Here is a 24,180-nt window from a genome sequence, read left to right as displayed (position 1 = left end):
GATTACGCGAGGACCAATGACTGGGTTTGACATATTGTGACTCCCAACATACATCAAGGAGTGGGTTGGATGTACTGTGATTACGCGTGGACCAATGACTGGGTTTGACATATTGTGACTCCCAACATACATCAAGGAGTGGGTTGGATGTACTGTGATTCCACGTGGATCAATGACTGGGTTTGACATATTGTGACTCCCAACATACATCAAGGAGTGGGTTGGATGTACTGTGATTACGCGAGGACCAATGACTGGGTTTGACATATTGTGACTTACAACATACATCAAAAGTGGGTTGGATGTACTGTGATTACGCGTGGACCAATGACTGGGTTTGACATATTGTGACGCCCGACATACATCAAGAAGTGGGTTGGATGTACTGTGATTACGCGTGGACCAATGACTGGGTTTGACATATTGTGACTCCCAACATACATCAAGGAGTGGGTTGGATGTACTGTGATTCCACGTGGATCAATGACTGGGTTTGACATATTGTGACTCCCAACATACATCAAGGAGTGGGTTGGATGTACTGTGATTCTTTACGTGGATCAATGACTGGGTTTGACATATTGTGACTCCCAACATAATCAGTGAGTGGGTTGGATTTCTGTGATTCCACGTGGATCAATGACTGGGTTTGACATATTGTGACTCCCAACATAATCAGTGAGTGGGTTGGATGTACTTTGGTTCCCCATGTGTATCAGTGAGTGGGTTTGACATACTGTAATTCTTTACGCATGTCATTGAGCGGGTTTGACTTACTGTGATTCTCTACGTGTATCAATGACTGGGTTTGATGTACTGTGATTCTTTATGTGTGTCAGTGACTGGGTTCAATGCATTAGGATTCCCCATGCGTATCAATGAGTGGGTGTGATGTACTGTGGTTCACTGTGTACCAGTGACTGGGTTTGGTGTATGGTGATTCTCTACATGTATCAACGACTGGGTGTGACGTACTATGATAATCTACGTGTATCAATGACTGGGTTTGACATATTGTGATTCCCAACACGTATCAATGTGTGGGATTGATGTACTGTGATTCCATAGGTGTATTGGTGACTGGGTTTGACATTGTGATTCTTTACGTGTATCAATGACTGGGTTTAACGTACTGTGATTCCTTTTGTAACATGGTTGGGTTTGACCTACTGTGATTCTTTACGTGTATCAATTAGTGGGTTTGACATACTGTGATTCTCCACGTGTATCAAAGAGTGGGTTAGACGTACAGTGATTACCTACCTGTATCAATGACTGGGTTTGACGTATTCTGACTCCCTGTGTGTATTAATGTTTGGGTTAATCCTGTCATGATATCTCTTGCTTGAACAACACATCACCTGTGTCAAATTTTGTTTATTCCACCATTGTTTCATACACATTCATACATTAAGATAAACACCATGTTTCTCAGCAACGGTTACTTCTCCAATTTTTATTTACATACTATACAGAAGAAACAGTTATTATCAAACAGTATTTAAATATATTATTAAATATACAATGTCATAACTAATCAAATGAAGTAAAATGTCACTGCTTCAAGTTCACTCGCATCATTCTTCCGATAACCTTTAGAAAAAGACAGAACTGCAGAGTTCTCCCTTCTGTTTTTTAAATTTTGCTCAGGGCTCCGGAAAGTACACATAAACTGGTACAGTACTGTACCATTCACTGTACAGTACTCTCCGCTAGGCTCACAAGTTAGACATGTGGTGAACTTGACTCAGAAAACCCCCTCACTAAATACTGTTTCTTCTGCATATAGCCTGTCTCTGCTGAGATAAGATTACTCACTGTAATGCAATGGTCTTTGCTAATACATATTATGCATATGAAAACAGAAGTGCAGCATCGTCCCAGCATGAAGCCACTCATCCCTCATCACACACAGACACGACAACATCTAGCACAACAGACCTGCAGCACAATACCTGTACACACAATTCCCCAGGAGCTAAACACACAATCAGAAAAGACTATTCTTGCTGAAACCATGGTAACAGAGTAATGACTGGTTAAAATAACAAATTTGTAAACAGCAGATGAAATGTGACTCTGAAGTTGTGAAATACGACTGGCAACTCCAACAAACAAGCCCAACATAGACATGATTAGTGGTAATTTTGATAAATAACTATACCATGAGTTTAACAATATCTGTAGCAACACTGTAGCAACCAGTATTGATTTGATGGTGGGAAATGCTACACTGCCCATTTGGGGACACAATCTTTTCATACCATAAAACAAAAGTAAAGAATGCACTAAATAGTCAACTTATTCTTATATGTTGATTGAATAATTTATTTTACCTGGACATTCTCATTCCAATTTAGGTCAGACCAATTCTATTTCTTGTTTTAAGGATCTGCCTGCTGTAATGTTTCAAGAATAAAAAAAAATTAAACATTTTTCCCTGCTCAAAAAATAAAGTCCTCATGTTCTTTTACAAGAAATCTTTTCATTTGGACACTATACACTTCATAAATTGTCAAATGTAATATAATGTGAGTATTATGAAGGAATATTACTTTGATTGGTGATTTATTTCTATTACTTTAATCCCCCTCCTGCCTTTAGGTTTACCAGGGACAAAAATCTGTGAATAAACTGGTCTGGCCTTAAATCAAGATCTATTATTCTGAATCTGTGTGTATTTCACGTAGCAGCTAGTAATGATCATGACTTTATTATTATATCTCTTTATGTCAAGTAGTGACAGCACCATGGATTACAATATTCTATCCTGGTGTGCCTGCTTATGGAAAAACAATGCTTACCTTTGGAAATGCCAAACATTCATGGTTAGTGTAAACAATAACACATTTTGTCTTTGTTCCACAGAGGCTCAGCCATGATACAGAATGCTGAAAAACTATACACAAATCTACACATCATCAATGACAAATGAGAGAATGAGAACACAATAATCTGTCATCAGAAATGAAATATATCATTAAATACCCCTCAATACCAACACTGGTTCCCTGGCAATATACCAGGTCTCTCAAAGTACTTCATCCTCTGTTACATATCTAAGAATATGTAGTCTGACAATAAACATGGTTTATACAAAGGCAGGGTGCTTGCACTGCCATGGTAGCATACAGTGCAACATTGTCCAACATGGCTCAGCATTATAGTGTGGAACATGGCTCAATGTGACAGTGGCCAACATGGCTCTGTGTGACCACACAACATCTTCTCCACTGATCAGTTGTTGCCAACAATAATTTCCTTTTCATTCACTTTGATGTTGGGGTTTGCCAGAGGGTCAAGGAATGGATCGTTGTCAGTAGCGTTGCGGCCCAGCTTGGACAAGATGATGATGAATGTGATGAACCCCAGGATGCCCAGTACAAGCACCAAGAAAAAACGTTTCCGAACAGCATTCGGGTCATGCTTCTTCCTCTTGTCAACAGATCTGGCAAAGAATTAGACATTGGCATGTTGTCAGTTACAAACACTGATGCTTTCACTTGGAAGTATGTAACTTGCTTCAACAGCCTACAAACTAGAATTTAATCAGACAAACTTAACAACATCTACCCTTACCCTACACTGCACCTAACGCAACCATTAGAGAGTCCTTCACAAAATTGTTGCATCAAACATGCAGCAATCACGCATCATGTAAAACTGAGGACCTCTTGTAGTGTTGTGTACAACTAGGATCACATAGACGCAGGCTTGTTTGGAGGATTCATTTGATGAAGTGTTCTGTCTGGGACTGAGACTGCCATTAGTACTATGATTCAGCTGAACAGCAAGAGATTGCTTTACATGTAATGTAGACAAAGTTATAACTACAAAATCTCTCAGACAAGAACTTTAGAATTCGACAATGATCAGTGCAAATACAGTCACTCACTTAAACCAGTGGGCCATCCAGTTGAAAGCAGATCTCCGTTTGTACTTGTCTTCATCATGATCATGTGACATGTTGAATATTTCATCACCCTTTGTGGTGTCAAACAGTTTGCGGGGATCCACTGAAATATTCAAGCAGAATCACAGTAACAACAAAAACATTTATCTTATTTAGACAATATACAGTAAAATTGTCTTTCCAACAATTTCAATTCAACTTCTTTGAGAGGCAGTTCTTATCTGTTAAAGGTCACATGCAACATAAAACACAACTTTGCAGATTCTGATACCTTTCAGTATGCACTTACCAAAACAAATCATCCAAAATGCCAATTCAACCTATAAAGTTGAAAAAAAAACACGAAAAATAGCCTGCGAAATCAGAGTTCAAACGATTCACTACATTTCACCCAGCGCTGGGGGAAAAAGTGGTTTCAACAGCTGTGCAGCGCTACACCCATAATGCATGCGCAGTGAATAGGTTCACGGAGCTTGAAACAGTCCGAGGTCGTGAGCAGTAGTCTAATCTTGGTTGTGTACATAAACAAGTAAATAATCTACCCCTACATAAAAAAAACACAGAGAAGGCTCAATGTCTGGTTTTTTGACACCTATATGTCTGCCTGCCTGTCTGCTAAAGACGATGTGCAACACACAGCTTCAATTACTGACCGCATGAAATGTGAACTTAACACCTATCAGGCTATACACCATAAACAAAATAAATTGATTTAGGACTCATGCACCCGAGTCCTGTCTCTGACACATTATGTAATTAGGCAGGTGTGATCCTTGCACACATGTCATGTTTTTATGTCTATGGCTTGCAAACAAACCACATCCATTTTTCTTGGATGACTGGATCACACAGAAACTGGTGCAAACTCTTGTAAGTTTCAAGTCCTTTTTTGTACTTGGATGAATGACAGTTTCCAGCCACACAGTAGTTCACCATCTCTACTGATATGATTTTTGACTGGATCAATCGCAAATTCAGAGCACATGTATTTACAAAACCCAACATCTCAATATACATTTTTCATGGAAAACAACTACTTCTAGTGTATATGATTTTGTTTGACCAAGGTATATGAATCCATACTGAAACGACGCATCAAGTATAATAAAAGAAGTTGTTATCCACAAAGAATCTTACTTTCATGTGACCCAGCATACCTCTAAACTGCCCACCAAACAGATCATCTTTCTGAACACACTATGAGCCCTCAGTGTATTAGCAAATGAACCAGCCAATCGGAAGCCGTCATTACACTTCAGTGCACACCCACCCGCTATGACGGGGTTTGCTCTCCCGAGGGCTTCATTTTGAATAAGTCCAGGCACAAAATACTGCACTTTTGAATCGCGATTGTAAGCTTATAACTTTGTTTACTTGTGTTCTTATAAGCAGCAATGTAAATTGTAAGTCATGAATAAGTGATAATTGTGTTTTAATTATGTTTGATTTTTTGGTTGCATGTGACCTTTAATAAACATATAACCACAGGAGTGTGTATCACTTTGAAACAGTCTTAGAAAGACATACAGGTGTATGGAGTGAGTGAGTATAGTTTTACGCTGCAAGCAATATTACAGCTATATGGTGATGGTCTGTAAATAATCGAGTCTGGACCAGACAATCCAGTGATCAACAACATGAGCATCGATCTGCGCATTTGGGAACCGATGACGTGTCAACCAAGTCAGCGAGCCTGACCACTGCATCCTGTTAGTCATTTCTTACAACAAGCACAGTTGCCATTTATGGCAAGCATGTGTAGCTGAAGGCCTATTCTACCCCAGGACCTTCATGGGTCATAGGTGTATTGACCCTACCCTAGTACTATATAAAAAGAAAGCTATGTAATGATAAAACCACCCTCTCCTCAATCAAAGTTAGATTTCACCATGTATAATACTTAAGGCTCCATCAAGGTCTACAGATTGAAAGCTAGATGATTTCCATACAAAATGAGCTACAAGTGTTTTTTTTCAAAAGTTATATACCACAACTCACAGAAAACAAAAAACTTGAACGTTAAGGCCATCTATGCTCAACTAGTGATACTTGATTGCTGAAGTTGTGAAGCAAATGCCTGTTTACTGTTGAGGAAATAATGTGCAGATGTTGTGATAGGTTTATGGATCCGTTGAATGCTGCTGTCAATCGATTCTAGCCCTACATAGGTGCTGTAAACATGGCTGGAATTAACAAACGAATTTTAAAGGTATTTTTTCACTGTCTTGTCTGATCCATGATTTTGGCATGGAGTTGAGGACGTAGCTGTTTTCAGTGAGTCGTGGCATATAACTTTTGAAATAATGATCCATTTGTGACCATTTGCAGCTGACGGGGGCAGTGGTTTTGTTGTTAGATCCCTTTCCTTTTATACAGACTAGGGTAGGGTCTTTTTAACACTGTTTCTAATTAATGCACGCCTCTATGCACATAATATGGATGCGTTTAAAGAATTCTAATCATCTCTGGTTCTCAACCAAACTGTTAAGTAACTTCACTGATATCCAAACACAAAGTTTCAGACAACAGGCCACACATACAGAATACATCACTAACGTGCTGTCGGAAATAGAAAAAACTGTTTATCAGCTTTTACTCTGTATCCTTCAAATTTACACAACTGTAAATAGGACATGTCAAAATAACTCACTTCGGCCTAACTTACAACTGTAAATAGGGCATGTCAAAATAACTCACTTTGGCCTAATTTGGCATTCAGTGGGATGCGTAAGAGGATATCCAAAAAAGCATGTTTGCTAATAAAAACTGAGCAAAAATATGAATACATTGTAGCTGCTGAAAACAAATGATGAGACAGTAGATGGCGATTAGGTCGTCCAGTCAGGTATGACAACAAAGTCCACTCAACTGACATAGACCTGCGCAAGGGGTCATCTCAAAGATATTTTACACATTTTTTTGTTGAATATGTCGCATCTATTGATTAACATCTTATGTGTCTTCCTTTCACAAAGTTTATGTTAAGATAATCATAGAAGAGCACTGTATTGTATGGCTCGAAATATAGAGGTGGCATGACCACCCAGAGATCAACAGGACTAGATATTATTGGTAAATTGTTATGATGTTTTTCTATATTTATGATGTATTTCCCCAGTTTAATTTCCCTAAAGGATCATCATCTCCCAGCTGATACCTCTATTCCCCCCAGCCTGACTCAATCATCGTCTTTGACACCAGTCCTGGATTTACTTTTGAGATGACCCCTCCTACCTCTTTCCTTACCTGGTTTTTTCCATGGTGATAGTGAGACTCCATGGCAACTACATCCTTAATAGTTTCAGCACAAAAGTTATTCTTTAGGACAGCTATTGTTAATGATAAAGAAGAGTCTAAAAAAAAATGGGTATTTAAAAAGTGTCCTTTATAATACAATATTATCGCACACTAATTTGCAGAAAGCTCTGGTCTGTTCCAAATAAGTTGCTTTGGACTTTGGAAAAATCCACATTGCTCATTTTTGCGCTTATCTTTTCAGTAAAGTCTGTAACTTTAGTTAGGTCGAACCTAGTTTAATACTTATTTCACACTTTTGCATAACAACTACATAAACTGTAGAGATAAACATGAAAAATCTTTGCTTTTCCTATTTCCAACAGCACTATAACAACAAACTCAATTTTGAATTTCAAAACAAAAACAAAATTCCCCTACACTAATTAAAGTAGGTATGCACAGAGTTACATAAACTGATACTAGGACATGAAGAAGAATGAGCAACCATGTACTCGGTATTGTGTACAAGTACATGTTGATTCCAGATCTTACTTCCATAACTGGAACCTCTGTCCTGCCCCCTGACTGATGTGCCAGCATCCACCCCAATGACGCTGTGCCCTGAGGCTGCTGCTACCGAGGCAGTGGTAGGGGTGCTGGTGTAAGGGCTGACCTGTGCACTAGGGCGGGAGTAGTTAGGGCTAGCTGAAAGGGGAGGACTGGCAGTAAGAGCAGCCTCGGCTCTAAGTGGAGCATTATCTGAATTTTTCACTGCAGGTGGAGCTGGGAAATCAGCTTCTTCAATCTGTGAAAGAAATGCATAATCACTGTACATGTATGGGGTGTAATATAGAGAGCAGATCCTCAAACCTGTATTAGAGTCATCACTTCTTCCAAATTCAACAGTGATGAAACATGAAGATGAACATTGGATAGACACTGTCACGTTGAATTGTTTGATGAAAACACTTAGAGACAATCAACATCAACTGACTCAACCTAACAATCAACAGATGGTTATTACATCCCTACAGCTTATCATCAAGCCTAATCAAGAATAACCCATCCTTTGTGTACTGACTTCATCGTTACTTATCACAAGCCTCATGTCAACACACTGTACATAAACCTTGTCTATTGTATAAACTCAAATACCTCTCAAATATATATTTCTCCATGTATATACGATAGGATCTTCATTGAAACGTCGCATTCACTCAAATAAAGAAGTTGTCTATCCATAAAAAGTGTTCCAATTCATCATACAAGCTTCTAAATGTCACCTTAGGAAGTGATGAAACATGCTCGTATCAGAAATCTTTAGGTGAACTCACCAAAGGTAGTCCCAGCCCAGCACGTGCCCAGTTGACCTTGGAGAGCATGTTCCTGAGCTGGTCAGCAACAGGTGACACATTGTTAGTTGGGGGGAAGATCCCTACCCTGCATGTGGGGCAGGTGTAGCCAGCAGGGGCTGTGTTTGCTGGGAGACGCTGGGCATATTGGTTAATGCACCCCCAGTGGAACACATCTGTAAATGTCAAAATTCATTTACTTGGTAATTCTTGGTAACGTCTGATAAACATGCCACAATCATTGTTTGTCCTTTGACCATTCTACTAACTGAACATCTGCAATGATAGACACTGAAATAAATCTGCAATACATATGTTACCAAGAATCTATCTAGTTTGACTAACCAGACATACTGAAGAAATGTCCTGCAAAAGGATGACATTTCACTAGTCAAGATCTGTCATACACAGACATTTTCTTCCTTGTCTGTCAGTTTGGTGTCAGATTCTACCTTTATCTAAAAGTGTTTATCAACTGTCAGTTGTAATCATAAGTAACTCCACGGTATCAGCCCTAACCTTTTATAACCCTAACACAGCTTTCAACACCATTTTCATTAAATATTGTTATATGTGCTGTTAACAACTCACGTGATTCCCCTAAACATTTACATCTGGGGCTCACGATGACTCTGCAAATTTAGGGAGGAGTCAAAATACAAATTTGGGGGTCAAACAATTTAAAAAGATAATCAAATGTCACCTAATAATTATTTTTTTAGGCATATGCCTCCAAGTCAATCAAAAGAATTATCATGTGAACTTCAGAATTAGAAATAAAAAATCATTTAAGTTACATTTATTACCATATAGCACTGAATTGTGTAGGTTATGTTAGTGATTTTACTGCATCAGAACAGACACAGTGTTTGTTTTTTAAGCATATTTTCACTTCACACTGCGTCACAGGTTTTCTGCATCATGAGGAACCTCAGTGTACCAGACCACAGGGAATATTTTACAAGGCTCTCACTTCTGACTTAAAATAAAAGTTTGGAGACTGCGACATCTTGAAGCAAATTTAAGATGGCATTAATTACAAAGCGTTAACACAAGTTTAATGAGTCCTACCATAGCAGACGAGTCTGACACACTGGCCCAGCTCCTCACTACTCAAGTCCTGCTGGCACAAGGGACACAGGGGGCTGTAGTCACTGTCCTGGAGCCACTGGAGATACGACTGCACTATGCACTGAAACACAGCAATTGACATGAGATGAACTTTATTGTCCTGCAAGGGAAATTTGTCTTGCATTCAAAGAGCCAATACAAGCATATGATGAAACACAATTTAAGGTATGTACACAGTGTCAGGCTTATCAGAATACAATGATGAATCATAACAAAATCATAATATAGTAGCAGAGATTGCGGGTGCATGGCTATAGACAAAATGCCAGGAACCAAGCCATCGCATGACACCTATGCCGAGATCTGGTCTTGTCCCTTCCGGAAGAGAAGAGGAAGTACCACATATCGCAAGCCAGCTATACGAGAATCAGGCCTCACCATCTACCAGTGCTACCTGGTCCCTCACCAGTTTCTGGAACTGTATTTGCAGTACTTTCAAGAGTTTGTAGAAGATAGTAAAATAGTGGATATCATCCACATCTACAAGCAAACTATAGCAAAATCCAACACATTCCCGGGATTGTGAGGGTATTTTAGGTTTCGCACATTGGTTAGCATTTGGATGCAGGAAAAGCAGTGCTTTTCCAAAATAGGTACTTGTATTTAGACTTATAGGAAGTATGGAAAATATAGAGGAGAAAAGTCAACATGCCTCAACAAGAGAACTGTCAGAAGACCAAGTCCAAGAAATATGTGCACTTTGAGGTGAGCTGTCCGCAGCCAAAACCGCGCCATCAGTTGAAGAAGAAGCACCAGAAGTACAGGTCGTCAAACTGTTGTGAAAAGGTGACTCAAGACACATCAAAAGTGGCAATACCCAGTCGCACATTGCCGGCCTTCCAAGACTTGTACAACCGCATGGGGAAGATCAAGACGAAGCAAACCGCAAATATGTTGGTAGATGTCTTGTCTGGACTAGACGTCTATGACAACGAAGAGGAGCAGAAAGAGGAGGAAGAAGAGAGCCATTTCGATATCCAGAGGGTGAGGCAGATGGTGGAAGTGAAGTAGATGGGTCTACATTTCGATGGCCGCCGTCCTTCCATCGGCCAATGGAAGCACTGCAGCACACCAGCCTACATACCAGTCGCACCAAAGGTTGGCAAGAAGAGAGAAACGCCCAAACCCGAAGACCCCTACTATATGCACTAGGGGAACTGCAACTCAACTTCTCGATAGTCTTTCCTGTTTGATATGGGCGAGTGGCAGATTTTGTTGATCTGCACATGAATGGTCTACCCACCAATCGGAGGCATTCTATTCCGCCAGCTTATTATGCTTACAGAATCCCAAAGAAATGACCATGGGTCAGGCCACACTGGATTCTGTCGACTGTTATTTAAGTACGCCCAGTACTCCACACCCTTTGGGAACTATAACAGTGGTAGTGTGGTCCTGTTCTTCCAAATTCATCTGTGAGATGGGAGCATCACATCCAGCCGAACTCGGCTTCTCGTTGACTGGAACGTGATGATATATAAATCATCTAGCATCCTGCTATCCCAACTGCGCTCCCGGGGTATGTCTGGTGATTCACTATAAATCTGAATATCAGCAGTAGTTAGCACATGGCTACCAGACGCAATAAGAATTGAATTGCCAGACATGACTTGAGAGACCATACATAACAAAAGTCATCAGAAGATGACATATCCCCCCGGGACTCACATTTTTGAAAGGACAAATCATCTCATTGTTACTCACTGTTTTTTTAAGACTAAGTTTGAATTGTTTCCATGGAATTCATGAAAACTATAAATGCCATATATCTGTAATCAGCAAAGTCACAATTTCAAGATCTGTCTCATATATCTGCCAAGATCTTTTGAAAGATATGAAGTGGTTTTTGAGTTGTGCTCTGGGAACGAAGCCCATCCCTCCATTTTGAGACTAAGTCTGAAACGTTTCCAAGGAAACCAAGAAAATAATACATCACACAAACCTTTAAAAACCAAAAGGCACCATTTTGGGGTCTGCAACATATATCTGCCAAGTTTTTCTGACAGATATTAAGAAGTTTTTGAGTTCCGCTCTGGAAATGAAACACACCTCTCACTTTTCAGGCTAAGTCTGAACGTTTCATGGAAACCGAGAAAATAATAGTGAGTGAGTGAGTGAGTTTGGTTTAACGCCGCTTTTAGCAATATTCCAGCGATATCACAGCAGGGGACACAAGAAAATGGGCTTCACACATTGTACCCATATGGGGAATCGAACCCGGGTTTTCGGCGTGATGAGCGAACGCTTTAACCATTAGGCTACCCCACCGCCCCCGAGAAAATAATAAATCACAAGATCCTGTACATAGCAAAAGACAGCACTAAAGGTTCTGATTGATATATCTACTAGTTTTGCAGAGAAATATTGTTCGGGTTTTGAGTTCTGCTCTGGAAAAGAGGCCCATCTCTCCAATTTGAGACAAAGTCCAAAATGTTTCCACAGAAACCGAGAAAATAATATATCACAAAAACCTGTAAATAGCAAAAGGCACCACTTTGGGGTCTGTCACACATATCTGCCAAGTAACACTGACAGATATTAAGAAGTTTTTGAGTTCTGCTCCAGAAACGAAACACACCCCTCATTTTTTAGACTAAGTACGAAACGTTTCCATGGAAACCGAGAAACTAAGAAATCACAAAAACCTGTAAAGAGCAAAAGGCACCACTTTAGGTTCTGATTGATATATCTACCAAGTTTTGCAGAAAAATATTGTACGTTTTTTTTTTTTGCCCCGGAAACCAAGCCCATCCCTCCAGTTTGAGAGGAAGCCCGAAACATTTAGATGGTAACCAAGAAAAAAATAAATCACAAAAACCTGTACATAGCAAAAGGCACCACTTTGGCACCTGCCACACATATCTACCAAGTTTTGCTGAAAAATATTCAACGGTTTTTGAGTTCTTCTCTGGAAACGAAGCCCGCCCGACCATTAGACTAACACCAAAATGTTCCATGGAAAAACAAAAAATAACCAAAAATGCCAAAACTCTGTAAATAGCAAAAGGCACAACTACAGGTTAAGATTATTATATCTATCAAGTTTGGTCTAAAAATATTGAACAGTTTCTGAGTTATGCTCCGGAAACAAAATGATTACGGACGGACGGAGGGGGATAAAAAACATGCCGGGGAGATAAAACTATGTAACTTTATCAATAATTTCATATTGTAAAGATAATTTATACAGAGCAAAGCTGTACAACACTAAATTTTGTGTAAAGGACCGAAATATAAAAGGATATTCAATGCTGTGTCTGGACTCATGTTGACTCCAACCATTGCATCAGGCGATAGAGGAGAGAGTGACAAGCAGGACTGGTGATGTGAGCGATGTGGCAGGAAAACGGTAGGCTTCCTATGGGTGACGGTATTGTACGTCCGCTTCAAAAGAAGGGAACTTCAAGGGATTTCAAGTGATCCATTATCACATAAAGGGAGAAGATAAGCATATAAGCATGAGTCAGGATAAGGAAAAATAATATTAACTCTGACTGATGAATAAACCCAACCAAAGCATCAACAGCAACAAATCTGAAATTTAAACAGGTTGATAAATGAGATATACAGTCATTTGTATAAAGTGTGAAGAGGACTGGCGACAGAACACAGCCTTGAGGAGCACCCATACTCACAAGACTAATCTGAAAGTGTTGAAGCGACCCAAACATGTTGGTTAATTAAGAAGCAGTGTTCACGAATAGTGTCTGACCCTCTGACAAATCCGGCAGAACTGCCAACGGTCAGACAGAAGTTCCCAACCTGCTGGCCCCAGTGTCTGACTGAATATATCACAGTAACTTTGTCTGAAGTTGTTATATATGGCATGCCACACTTGTTCACTGTTTATAAATTTATGTTTATAACGTTTGTCATTATATAATGTTAATAATTTCAATGCCAGTTATGAGAAATGTTAAATCTGAAAAATGTGTTTAATTTTATTCTGTGGGTCCTGTGAATTTTCAGTGGGTCAGACAGACATGTGAAGCTTACAGGACCCAATGTCCTGTTACTATGAAACACCATTCGTTAACTCTGAAGAAGACCTCCACCTACTTGATGTTATTATTTACATTCATGTTGAATAATTTCCTATTATTAAATGTGGCTGGATTGTGTTGAAAGCAGAGGTGATGTCCCCATAGAGGATTTTTACATAAGATTTTGACTTCTCGAGATATATATAGATTTTATGCAACAGTGAAATGAGTGCATCTTCTACCCTGTGTCCAGCCCTGTAAGCAAATTGTACAGGTCCATTTGTTGTCCAGTAGTTTGCTTAATTAAGTTTAAGATTATTTGCTCAAAGCATTTCATGATTATTGCAGTAAGTGCCACTGGGCTGCAGTCATTAATTATTGAAGGTTTTGACTTTTGGGGAATAGGAATTATATGCAATGTTTTTCAAACTGTTAGCATATAATGGGCGTTGACAGACATCTGAAACATCACTCTGCATATCCCGCACAACTGTTTACAACATTCTTGTAGTGCAAAGCCAGGTATTTCATCAGGGCCAATTGATTTCTGACTAATAATCTTCCCAAATGGTAGCATCACATCAAGGTCGGTGAGTAAAAAAGTATCTTCTTCTGGTAGGCTTTGAATGAAGGCATTTCTTGTCTGAGAGAATTTATGTACATCAAATCTTGAGTAGAACTGATTGAGATCTCTCTAAAATAAAACAGTATTTTGAATGTTCAGGAGTTTACATTTACTGTTGTTGTCAATCAAGGTTATATTCCATTCCAAGCTGCTTTCAAGTTATTACTTTGAAACACCTTTTCTATTCTCTTTTTGCAATTAAGTTTACATTTTTAGTCACACGTTTGATATTTCGTAAATCTTTCACTTGAGTTCTGTCTCTTGCACAGAATGCGTGCTTCTTGTCATTGAGAAGCTCTTTCATTTCAATTCTAATCCAAGGTTTGTTAGTAGGGAAATGTTTATCGTTTTTGACGGGATAATACAGAACTTTTTCTATTTTATTCACATTTTTATTAATGGCAGTGGAGAATTTACAATACATACAACTGTGATTTGATGGCATGACAATGTTGGCATAATAGACTAGCATAACATTAACAAGTACCATAGGTAGTGCCTATCATTTCAGTGGAGCCTTTATACAGGTATATAACCCTGGTTTGATGGCATGACAATGTTGGCATAATAGACTAGCATAACATTAACAAGTACCATAGGTAGTGCCTATCATTTCAGTGGAGCATTTATACAGGTATATAACCCTGGTTTGATGGCATAACAATGTTGGCATAATAGACTAGCACAACAAATACCGCAGATAGTGTTTAACACACTTATACAAAGAAGTACAATCAGGCTATTCAATTCAGTAGATCATTTACAAAAGTATGCAACTGTGGTTTGATGACATAACAACAGACAAACATAGCAAGTACAGCAGGTAGTGCCTGATACAACTGTATGAGAAAGAATGACCAGGCTATTCGCCATCCATTTCAATGGAGCATTTATAAAAGTATGTAACTGAGGTTTGATGACATAACAATGTTTGCATAATAGGCTAACATAACAAGTACAGTATGTAGTGCCTAATACACTTATACAAGAAAGTACAATCAGATTACATGTTGTTCTGGTCCAAATGTATGCATAGCAAACATGATAGTGCAGCATAATAAGTACATAAGGCAATATATAATACACTTGTAAGAGAGAATAACACTGTATATCAAACAAATCGATACTGAACTTGACACTACCTGTTACGTCCAGATCAGTCGATTCGCATAAGTACAGTCAAATCAACCTTTAGGCTGATTAACAGATTCTTCTGTTCAGATTTTACTTTTTTTTGTTGGGATTTTTGTTGTTGTTGTTGTTTTTTGGGGTTTTTTCGCGATTTGAGAGTTTGTTTATAGTTGGGAACGAGATATGCAGTACCTGTGCAGACACCCCTTTACAACCTTGAGAGTAAATATGACATCATTAGAAGAGCATACTGACATTGTTAGTAGCATGAAGCACAGCATTTAGCCGAACAGCAATGCCTAAAACCTACGTAAACCGTCTTCCGTATATGTCGATCATAAGGCAAACCTTGAAACAGCCCGAGAATGCCAGTTGAGCCTAGTGACTGAGGCATGTCGTGCAAAATATACAGAAGATTTGCAGTTGCGAGAAATTTCTCATACAATAACTCAGATTATCCAAACATTTACATGACACTGTATTAGTCGTAGAATCCCACAGAGGACTGTCATACTATCACTGACTGGGTGACCAAAACCCTAACTTGTCTGAGATGCGAAGGAGTAAATACCTGTTGGTGATTAGTCACTAAGCAGTTCTCACAGACGTTCACTCTATGTTCAAAGCAGAACAAGTTGGTGACCTTCCGTTTCGGACACTTACACAATCCCATAATTTACAAATGTTACAGCATTCACATAAATCGTATGAACAACTACGTCAACTTCCTACAAGTCGCCATGTTATTTACAGCGTGGAATTCTCGCTGAGTCTCGCGACCAGTCATGTGATTCAACACTAGTCTGAAAGATTTACATCATTTTAGTGATTACTCTACAGATGTAAGTGACAAATTAAATAGCCTGAGAAAATAATCATCATATGAGTTCTTGTGCAAGAACTCCATATATCCATCTATAGTGACTCATTTATATCAGACATGTATCGAATTGAAATTCGTCTGCTAGGTCCTCGGCGAGATTGTAATCAAAATGGCGTCTTCCATAATAGTCTTTTCCGGTTGGCAGGGTGCGCCTTAATAACCACTCAGTTAACAATAGTCGTCACTAAGTCTTATTTTCTGTTAATATTAAAGGAAGTAGATCTGACGCGGTACTAGTATTGGGGGCGTTTTGGTTATAACACATACTTACGTTGCGTCTTTTCTTTAAAAAATCATCCATGTTTAAAGGGGCACTGATGCGGAGCGAATAATGTTTCTCGCCAACGGTCGAATTACGAAACCAAACCGCAAATTGGTCAGCGCCCGCTCCTTCGACCGTGACGGACAAAGGAACTGGGCTCCTGTCCATATTAGCAGAATTTCTTCACCTTAACAGTCAGGAGGCCTGATGCCCATCATATGCCATTTGTTCAAAAATATCCATGGTATTCCTTGTCTGATCGTAACCAAATATCCCAGCAGTGTAGTTCTTTTCGGATGCTTGGATGGTATAGTTACTGATCCAATTTGATCCTATTTCTGTGTTTTTAACCTCGATATTTAATCATGTTACATGAAAATATGATGTCTACAGGCACGTAGCAAGCCATTTGTTTCAGTACGGAAGATTGCAAAGCTTTATATATATAGGTAGTTTTGAGTGTTGGCTCAGCTGTGATAGCAAATATCATACGTAAATTTTGGTAGCTATGGTAGCTACAATGGTTTATTATTTATGATAATAAAAACACAGTTGATTTATTTGAATTCGTAAACAAAAAACGATGACTTTGCCTTTGGTAGAGAAATCTGAATATTTTCTTACGTAAAAAAACCCCTTATTTCACCTATTTACCCAAGTACACAGCAAATGCCTGTGTGTATTCCTTATGTAACGAAATTCCGTTGGTATCCTCAGAACAGTTTCGGCCCATAAGTGTTTTCAGGCTGCATGCGACACAGAGATTACATCCTCCTTGCTGTAACTCGCGTTTGATGGTGTAAACCTACACGTGTTATTTGTCATCATTCTCTGAATGGTCAGTTAATGAATTAATGTCTGGAGTAAATACTCAACATTACAAATTAAGGTCTGTAATGGCAAATGTATTGTATGTTATGTAATATGTGCATGTAAGTGATGCAAGAGGGTTTATCAGCTGAGTTACAAAAACAAACATCGATCAAAGGATTAACCGATAACACACTGATTGATTAATTACTTTTATCTTCTAGCGGATTTGTCAAAAGGCAGTGTGTGTAGATGACGACACCCTGTCGTAAAGAGCGAGTGCAAAAACAACATCCTCCCTTCAAAGAATGAACCACCCTTGCGTTGATTAATTGATTGCTCATTATTGGTTAACTAAATTACTTAGAATAGTGGACATCATACAATTAGATGCCAGGTGTGCTATCTTGGGAGACCAATGAGAGGTTTATCTGGTTTTCACCAACGTAAGACGTGAAACGATGTGTTACTTTTTCGCAAATGAGACAGTTGTAAGACACGCGACACAGAGCAGGATTATGTACCAGCTGCAGATGAATGGAATACGATTTCTTTTACGTGGATATTGATGGATACATTCCTGAACAAGGTAGTAGCCTGACATTGTTGTTATACAATTAGTCTGCTTTACATTCATTATTTGCATTTTGTTTTAATTTATTTGTTGTAGCATTCAGCAGAATCTGTATGACAGAAAACACACACTAGATCGCGTATGTGTGTGAAATAGGATCCACCTTGGCAATCTATACAATGTGTAAATGTTGCTGTTATGTTAGAAATTTATTATGAGTATAAGCAGATCGTGTGTTCTTTTATTAATTTTCAGAATCATACAAATATGCCAATAAACCAATTAGGGTTATGAGACAAAATATAGAGACGTACATTGGCTTCGTTACTTTTCCGTCCTAATAGTTTTTTTACCATTTCTACCATTGGCAGATGATTAACCTTCAAAGTGTTTCATTTGTTTTCATAATACATTTGTTATGAAGTAAAAATGACTTCACCTAAGTTGATCTGTCAATAATTAAACTATCAATTGCGCTTACGGAATGCGCAGCAGAGGTCACGAACCAGTCACGAATTCTGGGATATCATCCGGGTACGCATGGGAGAAAAACAATAACAAAAGTTTACACCAGTCCACGGAAATTGCTCCGCATCAGTGCCCCTTTAAGTTAGGCAGAGCAGAGACCATATAATAGAATCTATTATATGGTCTCTGGGCAGAGTTATTTGGCATTTGGGGACCTAGAAGTGCGAAAGTAGACGATACAGATAATCTTTATATACAACACATTCACTAATCTCACGAACAACTGTAAAAGACTTAACTAACTTCTAAAAGACAACTTTATCTTCAATATCAATTAAATAGTTAAATGTCTCTGTAGTGCAGCACCCAGTCATCATGGTTGTTATATAGGGCTGTCTCCTATTCTCACAGTAAACACATTTTCTGCTGAGAAAACATACAGTGAAGTAAGGATTTTCTAGCCATTGTTGAGACGAAAGGCACTGACAGTTCATTATCAAACACAATTGTCAAACAGATAGTCAGACCTGCCTGTGAGGGCGAGGCTTCAATTCCAAGATGGGACACAACCCAACAAAAGTGCAAGAATCTAAGAAGTTGTAATCCTAATTATAACTTTTGTTAAGCTCTAGCGGGGTCTCTGATGTTCATGGTAGTTTGAAAGTATAAATACCAACAGAAAAGGTAATATGATCACAGTTGAACTAACCATAGACAAAAATATTTTATCAATCATAACCGTGTATGGTCCAAGTAGTGACAACCAATTATTAAATTACTGAATGAAGAATTAGATGAAATAATAAGATTTTTACTGACTATAGAGTGTGACAGTACTATGGTTTGCAGTAACTGACGCTCAAATGATCTCAAATACACTGCGAATTTAGAGGCTTGTATCATTGTTGACGCAATGCTGCAGGGCCCTTCATTCAGATAATGTAAACTTGTAATTTATTGTTGCTTAAAACTACTTAGTTAGTTTAATGTCTGCCAGTTAGCTGCTCATTGATGATCAAATACCTCACCTGCCCTACCTTGTTTTTTGTTCTTATTAAACAACCCCAGTTGATGTCTTGATGAAAGTTCCAATCTGAAGTTGGCTCCCAAAAACATGTCTATGACTCCCCTTAATTGCACTATGTATACATCATCAACCTGGACAAGTGGGGTGGTCATGGTGGTAGCAGTCTTACCGGTCAACACATACAAATATTTAATGCTGATAAACTTGATGTGTTCCTGGACACTGACAACATCATCCTCAGCATTTTTAACAGCTACTTGCCAAAGAGCAAATGACTTTAAGAAAGTAGCTTGTACTGACTAATTTTCCACTTGCCCTGATTTTATGTGTAGGATAAAGCACAACTCCAAGGTTGTGGTTAGGGAAGTACTGGTAAGACCCAAGACCAGAGGGTGGGGAGAAGTAACACCAAGAAAGTGTAGCACTTGAGGTCATCCTTCTCTCCACTCTATGATTGAGGGCTTATTTTTCCAACCATAATTGAGGAGGAGTGTTTTATTATACATATAAACCATCTATGATTGATAATTAGATGATCATGTAATGAAGCTACGTAACAGTAACTGAAGCGCTAGTAAAATCAATTTAATGACCGTATAGTCCGTTTGGCTCAAAAGCAGATGGAGGAATTGTAACTGGAAAACTAATAAGCATAACATACTCAATGAAGCGCTTCCCACATCTGGTCAATTCATAATTTTCCAAATGCAAATTGGCTTAAAAATAACATAAACTTTTTATAAAATTGTAAATTCAGACTCTCCTGGCATGACACAATTGAAAATTCTTCTAATGTGAAAATCTGAAAATTGAATCCAATAGTCTGCAGAGAAGGTTAAAAAAAATGAGAACCAGAATAGAAGCTGGTCATTGGTCAAACATTCCTATTTGAAATGTAAATGCTGTGGGTGAAAAGTATCATTTTCTGCTTGTTTGTCATTGACATTGTACTCTTGCGTGTAAATATCCATGTGTGTAGAAGTTCCGAAAACTGCTAATGTCAGATTACAAAGTATCTAAAAATATATATACTCATCTTTTCTCTGCCTCACCAATGTATATGTGCACAGAAATATAAACAGCTGTATGTTCACTATTTCATGTTGTGATACTTTGATGAATAAATCGGTTTTGTTCTGGACAGCTGAAGGTGTCATCAGTGCTGGGACCAAAAAGCATAAGCTGCAAAAAGCTTTAACTGACAGAATGATCCAAGAGTCATACAGTAAACAAGTATCAAAATAAGTGAATTTTTAAACTTATCTTATCTCACGTTATGCATCGCTCTTCCTCACTTTGACCATGTGTGGAAACGTGCTGTCAGCTAAGTTGAATCAAATCTTCCTGGCCTCTGCCCACACAACCTCTGCCCCCACCTTAGACACCTGTCAATCATCTTGCTCGTGCAGCCGTCTCAGCTGATCACGTGACGACTTGTACTTGACATTCTCTTTCTTGTCGCACCACAGTGTGGACACATGTTGTCTTTGTGAAGATATAAGTTGGGATTGTGAATAAACATGGGTGGATCTAAAGAGAATGTATCTAAGAAGCGTAAACGTTGCAGTCAATGTAATAGAAACTTCCCAGTGGCAGACCCTCACAACTTATGTGTGGTATGAGCTGTGTTTGCTGCTGTCTGAAAGTGGTTCCGTTGATGTGCTCGTCGGATGTGTCGGTCTTGACATGATGTCATAACCGGAACTCGGCCTTGTCGTGGACGGTCACGAACACTTCCTGTTTGCTGATGACGTTGCTGGAGTCTGTGGACAGTTGATGGATGCACTCCAAAGAGGTGGGCAACCTCGCTCTGTGATGTTCCGGCCAACACTGTCCCAATGGCTTGATTCCTCTGTGGTTCGTTGAGCCGTAGCATTTTGTGGCTGGTAGTGAAACAATCTCATCATGATGCCTTTTATGCGTCCAAAACCCCACTTTGCTCGTGCATGTCACAGTATCCATGCACCCCATAAGATCCAAGAAAACTGCCAGAGTTGTGTTTTGTTGAATTATCCCTTTACCCAGGAACGTTAAATGGGTTCAAACCCAAATCTTCATTATGATTTCATTGGCGACCTTACATCAAGTTACCTAAGTGTGATAATTGAAATCATTATGTAAAATAATTTTGAAAATGACCAAAGTGGGTTTTGCGTTTTCATTGTGTGTCAGTATAACTTGCTCTACGGGTTACTCAGACGTGACTGGTTCGTTACATAGTGCTCCGCAGTTTACATCGACGCCTTTATCGAGACTTAGTTTGCCGGTCTCCTGGGCGCCAGTATTGGAGACATCGCAACCCATGGATTTTGATGCGTTTGTGGTGCATGTAACTGCGGTGATACAGCAGCAAGCGCCTGACGCTTAAGTTACAATACCCTCTTCTTTACTGATTCACAACCCGGTAGGTGTTCATCGAACAGTCACCTCGTCTACCTCATCTGACGGCTCAGCGAGTTCAGATGTCAGCATCGATGTGGTAGACACACAATCTTTACTGGTGTGGATTGCTGACAGTTTGCAACTAGAGCGAAGCGTTTCGCCAGCAGACGTGTTATCAATGTTCTCTATGAAGACGGGAGATTTTGGTTCTATTACTTTTCCCGAAGGCCGTGTTTTACGCAGTTAGCAGCATCACTTGACACAGCGTTTGCTAAACTGAGGAAGATAAAGGACGGTTTTAGTGCTCCCCGGTTCAGTCTAGTGTCTATGCATGTGCACGGATTTTCATCTCTGACCATTTCTCCACCTGTGGATGATGATATTTCATTGTTGGGGTCTAAGCAGGGGTCTTATTCATGAGTTGGTTCATTTAGACGGGACCATTCATAAGGCCATGGCTCCACTCCACATGGTGCTAACAATGACAAAGGGAGTGGCTATGGCTGTGAGTCATGTGTCGACTCATCAGCAAACGTATATCCGGGCAGCTATGGTCTTGGTGCAGGAACAGTTTAACATGATCCTGGATTTGATTGCGCATGTTTTCTCCTACATCACTGAGGGGACCTCTACAGCTATCTTCCTGGAAGGATAGGTTCTGAACAGATTTATTTCACCAACCTTGGACTGGTAGTTCACTTTTCAATGGGGCTTTTAGAGAAGTGGCTAACAAGGTCAGTCAAGATGTGCATCTACAAGTTTCAGTTGAGCTCCTGAAGTATCAGAGAATACAGGTGGAGAAATCTATGCAACAGTGTCGGCCGGCCTGTTATGAACCCACCAACCCAGACTTACGCTCAGGGACAGGATCTTCTTTTCGAGGGAGAGGAAGCAGAGGTTGCTCCTCTGGCGCTCAGGCATTTCCGTGCAGTCCTTCAACAGGAAGTCAGGTAAGCAGTGACTGCATGACATCAGAGCATGACTGGGAGCAGAAGTACCAGTAGTCACCAGTGGGTGGAAGACTTGGAATATATGTACCAAATTGGACCAATCTGGAAGACCCTTATGTGTTAACCACTCTGTCCAAAGGTTTTCAACTCCCGGTTGAGGGGAATCCTCCCTTAACCCGGTTACCAGAACACAGAACATATCCAGTTCAGCAACTGGATGTCTTGCGAACCACAATAGATATGTTACTCCAGAAGCTTGCGATAGAGTCCCTGGGACCGGCTCCAGTCGATCTGGGATTTTATTCACCAATTTTTCTAGTCCCAAAGAAGGATTTAGACAAGTTGAGGCTAATTTTCAACATGAAGGTATTCAACAAGAGGTATCTATAGGCTCCACCTCACTTCTGGTTGGTGTCAGTAGCTCGTTCAGAGGTGTTCAGGACTGTTTGTCTTCCATTGTCGAAGCCGACAGCAGACCTATCCGCCACCAGATTCAACCATCAGCTGCACCTGTTCGTGTCTACAATCCCGGACCCATTGGCTCTCGCAATTCCATGGGACGGTCTCAACTCATATGCGTATCCACCAACGCTTCTCTTCCACCTGTGCTTCTCAAGCTGCATACAACTCGGCAGATGATACTGCTTTTGGTCGCGCCCTACTGGCCGGCGAGCAGTTGGTCCGTAGATCTTCTAGAGATAGCCGAACCAGATCCAGTTCCACTTCCCGACCGATTCGACCTACTGGTTCATCCTCACTCCGATCAACTACATTGATCTCCACTAACGCTTCATCTGCATGTTTGGCGCATTTACATGGGTCGTTAACTGCCAAGGGTTATTCTTTGCGTGTTGCGACTGCTATCACAACAGCGCAGCACACTTCCACGAGATCTATCTATGATGACAAGTGGAAGAAATTTGAATCATACCACAGAGTGAAGGCATAATGTCTCCCTCTACGGCATCGCCTCAGGTGGTTGCAGAGTACCTTCAGTCCTCTAGGAAGCTGAAGAGTTCAACGCTGTCTCCTTAACTAGCCGTGCTTAACACAGTTATTGCGTCGGCGTTGGGTGTAAAGATATCTGCTGTCCCTGAGCTCCAGTCTCTCTTGAGATTGTATAAACTGGCTGACAAGTCATGGAAATTCCGACCTCCGGTGCACTTGCTCATCTCATATCGAGTGTGTATGAGCCCCTGAATGAGAAGGATGTCACATTGACAACTTTTTTCCTTTTAGCCTTGGTTACAGCTGCGCATATTTCCGAGTTACAGTTTGGTCCTTTGGTCTTGGCGCAGCAGGTGTCGTCAACCTGTCTACACAGTTGAAGCATTTCCTCGTGTTTTGTATGTACTTGTATGTAAGATACTGATGTTATCTATATCTTATTTATTTTTTCATATGGGCGAGATTATTCCCACCTATGGAACTAGTACCTATTGCACTGTCAAT

At 39.7% G+C, this 24,180-nt stretch overlaps 2 protein-coding genes across 3 annotated transcripts in view; one reads left to right on the top strand and one right to left on the bottom strand.

The window, feature by feature from the left end:
• Window positions 1-1,362: 1,362 nt before the first annotated feature.
• Window positions 1,363-16,140, bottom strand: LOC137293569 (zinc finger protein-like 1 homolog). The gene is made up of 6 exons (XM_067824201.1): window positions 15,944-16,140; window positions 9,574-9,694; window positions 8,485-8,678; window positions 7,703-7,955; window positions 3,896-4,016; window positions 1,363-3,448 (listed from the first exon to the last, which is right to left on the bottom strand). The coding sequence occupies exons 1-6, from the start codon at window positions 16,043-16,045 to the stop codon at window positions 3,238-3,240; spliced, it is 1,002 nt and encodes a 333-aa protein (XP_067680302.1). The 5' UTR covers window positions 16,046-16,140; the 3' UTR covers window positions 1,363-3,237.
• The window catches only part of LOC137293568 (uncharacterized), a 21,635-nt gene continuing 13,595 nt past the window's right edge, over window positions 16,141-24,180 (top strand). Inside the window, exon 1 of one of the 2 annotated variants that reach the window (XM_067824200.1) lies at window positions 16,141-16,214. The gene's annotated coding sequence lies outside the window, so the exon portion shown is untranslated. Of the gene's footprint in view, window positions 16,215-16,346; window positions 16,402-24,180 lie in introns of those variants that run through there. The other variant, XM_067824198.1, reaches the window with a different exon arrangement.

The sequence above is a fragment of the Haliotis asinina genome, chromosome 8 (genome assembly GCF_037392515.1).
Source record: "Haliotis asinina isolate JCU_RB_2024 chromosome 8, JCU_Hal_asi_v2, whole genome shotgun sequence".
Lineage (NCBI taxonomy): Eukaryota > Metazoa > Mollusca > Gastropoda > Lepetellida > Haliotidae > Haliotis > Haliotis asinina.
This window is presented reverse-complemented; position numbering and strand designations above follow the sequence as displayed.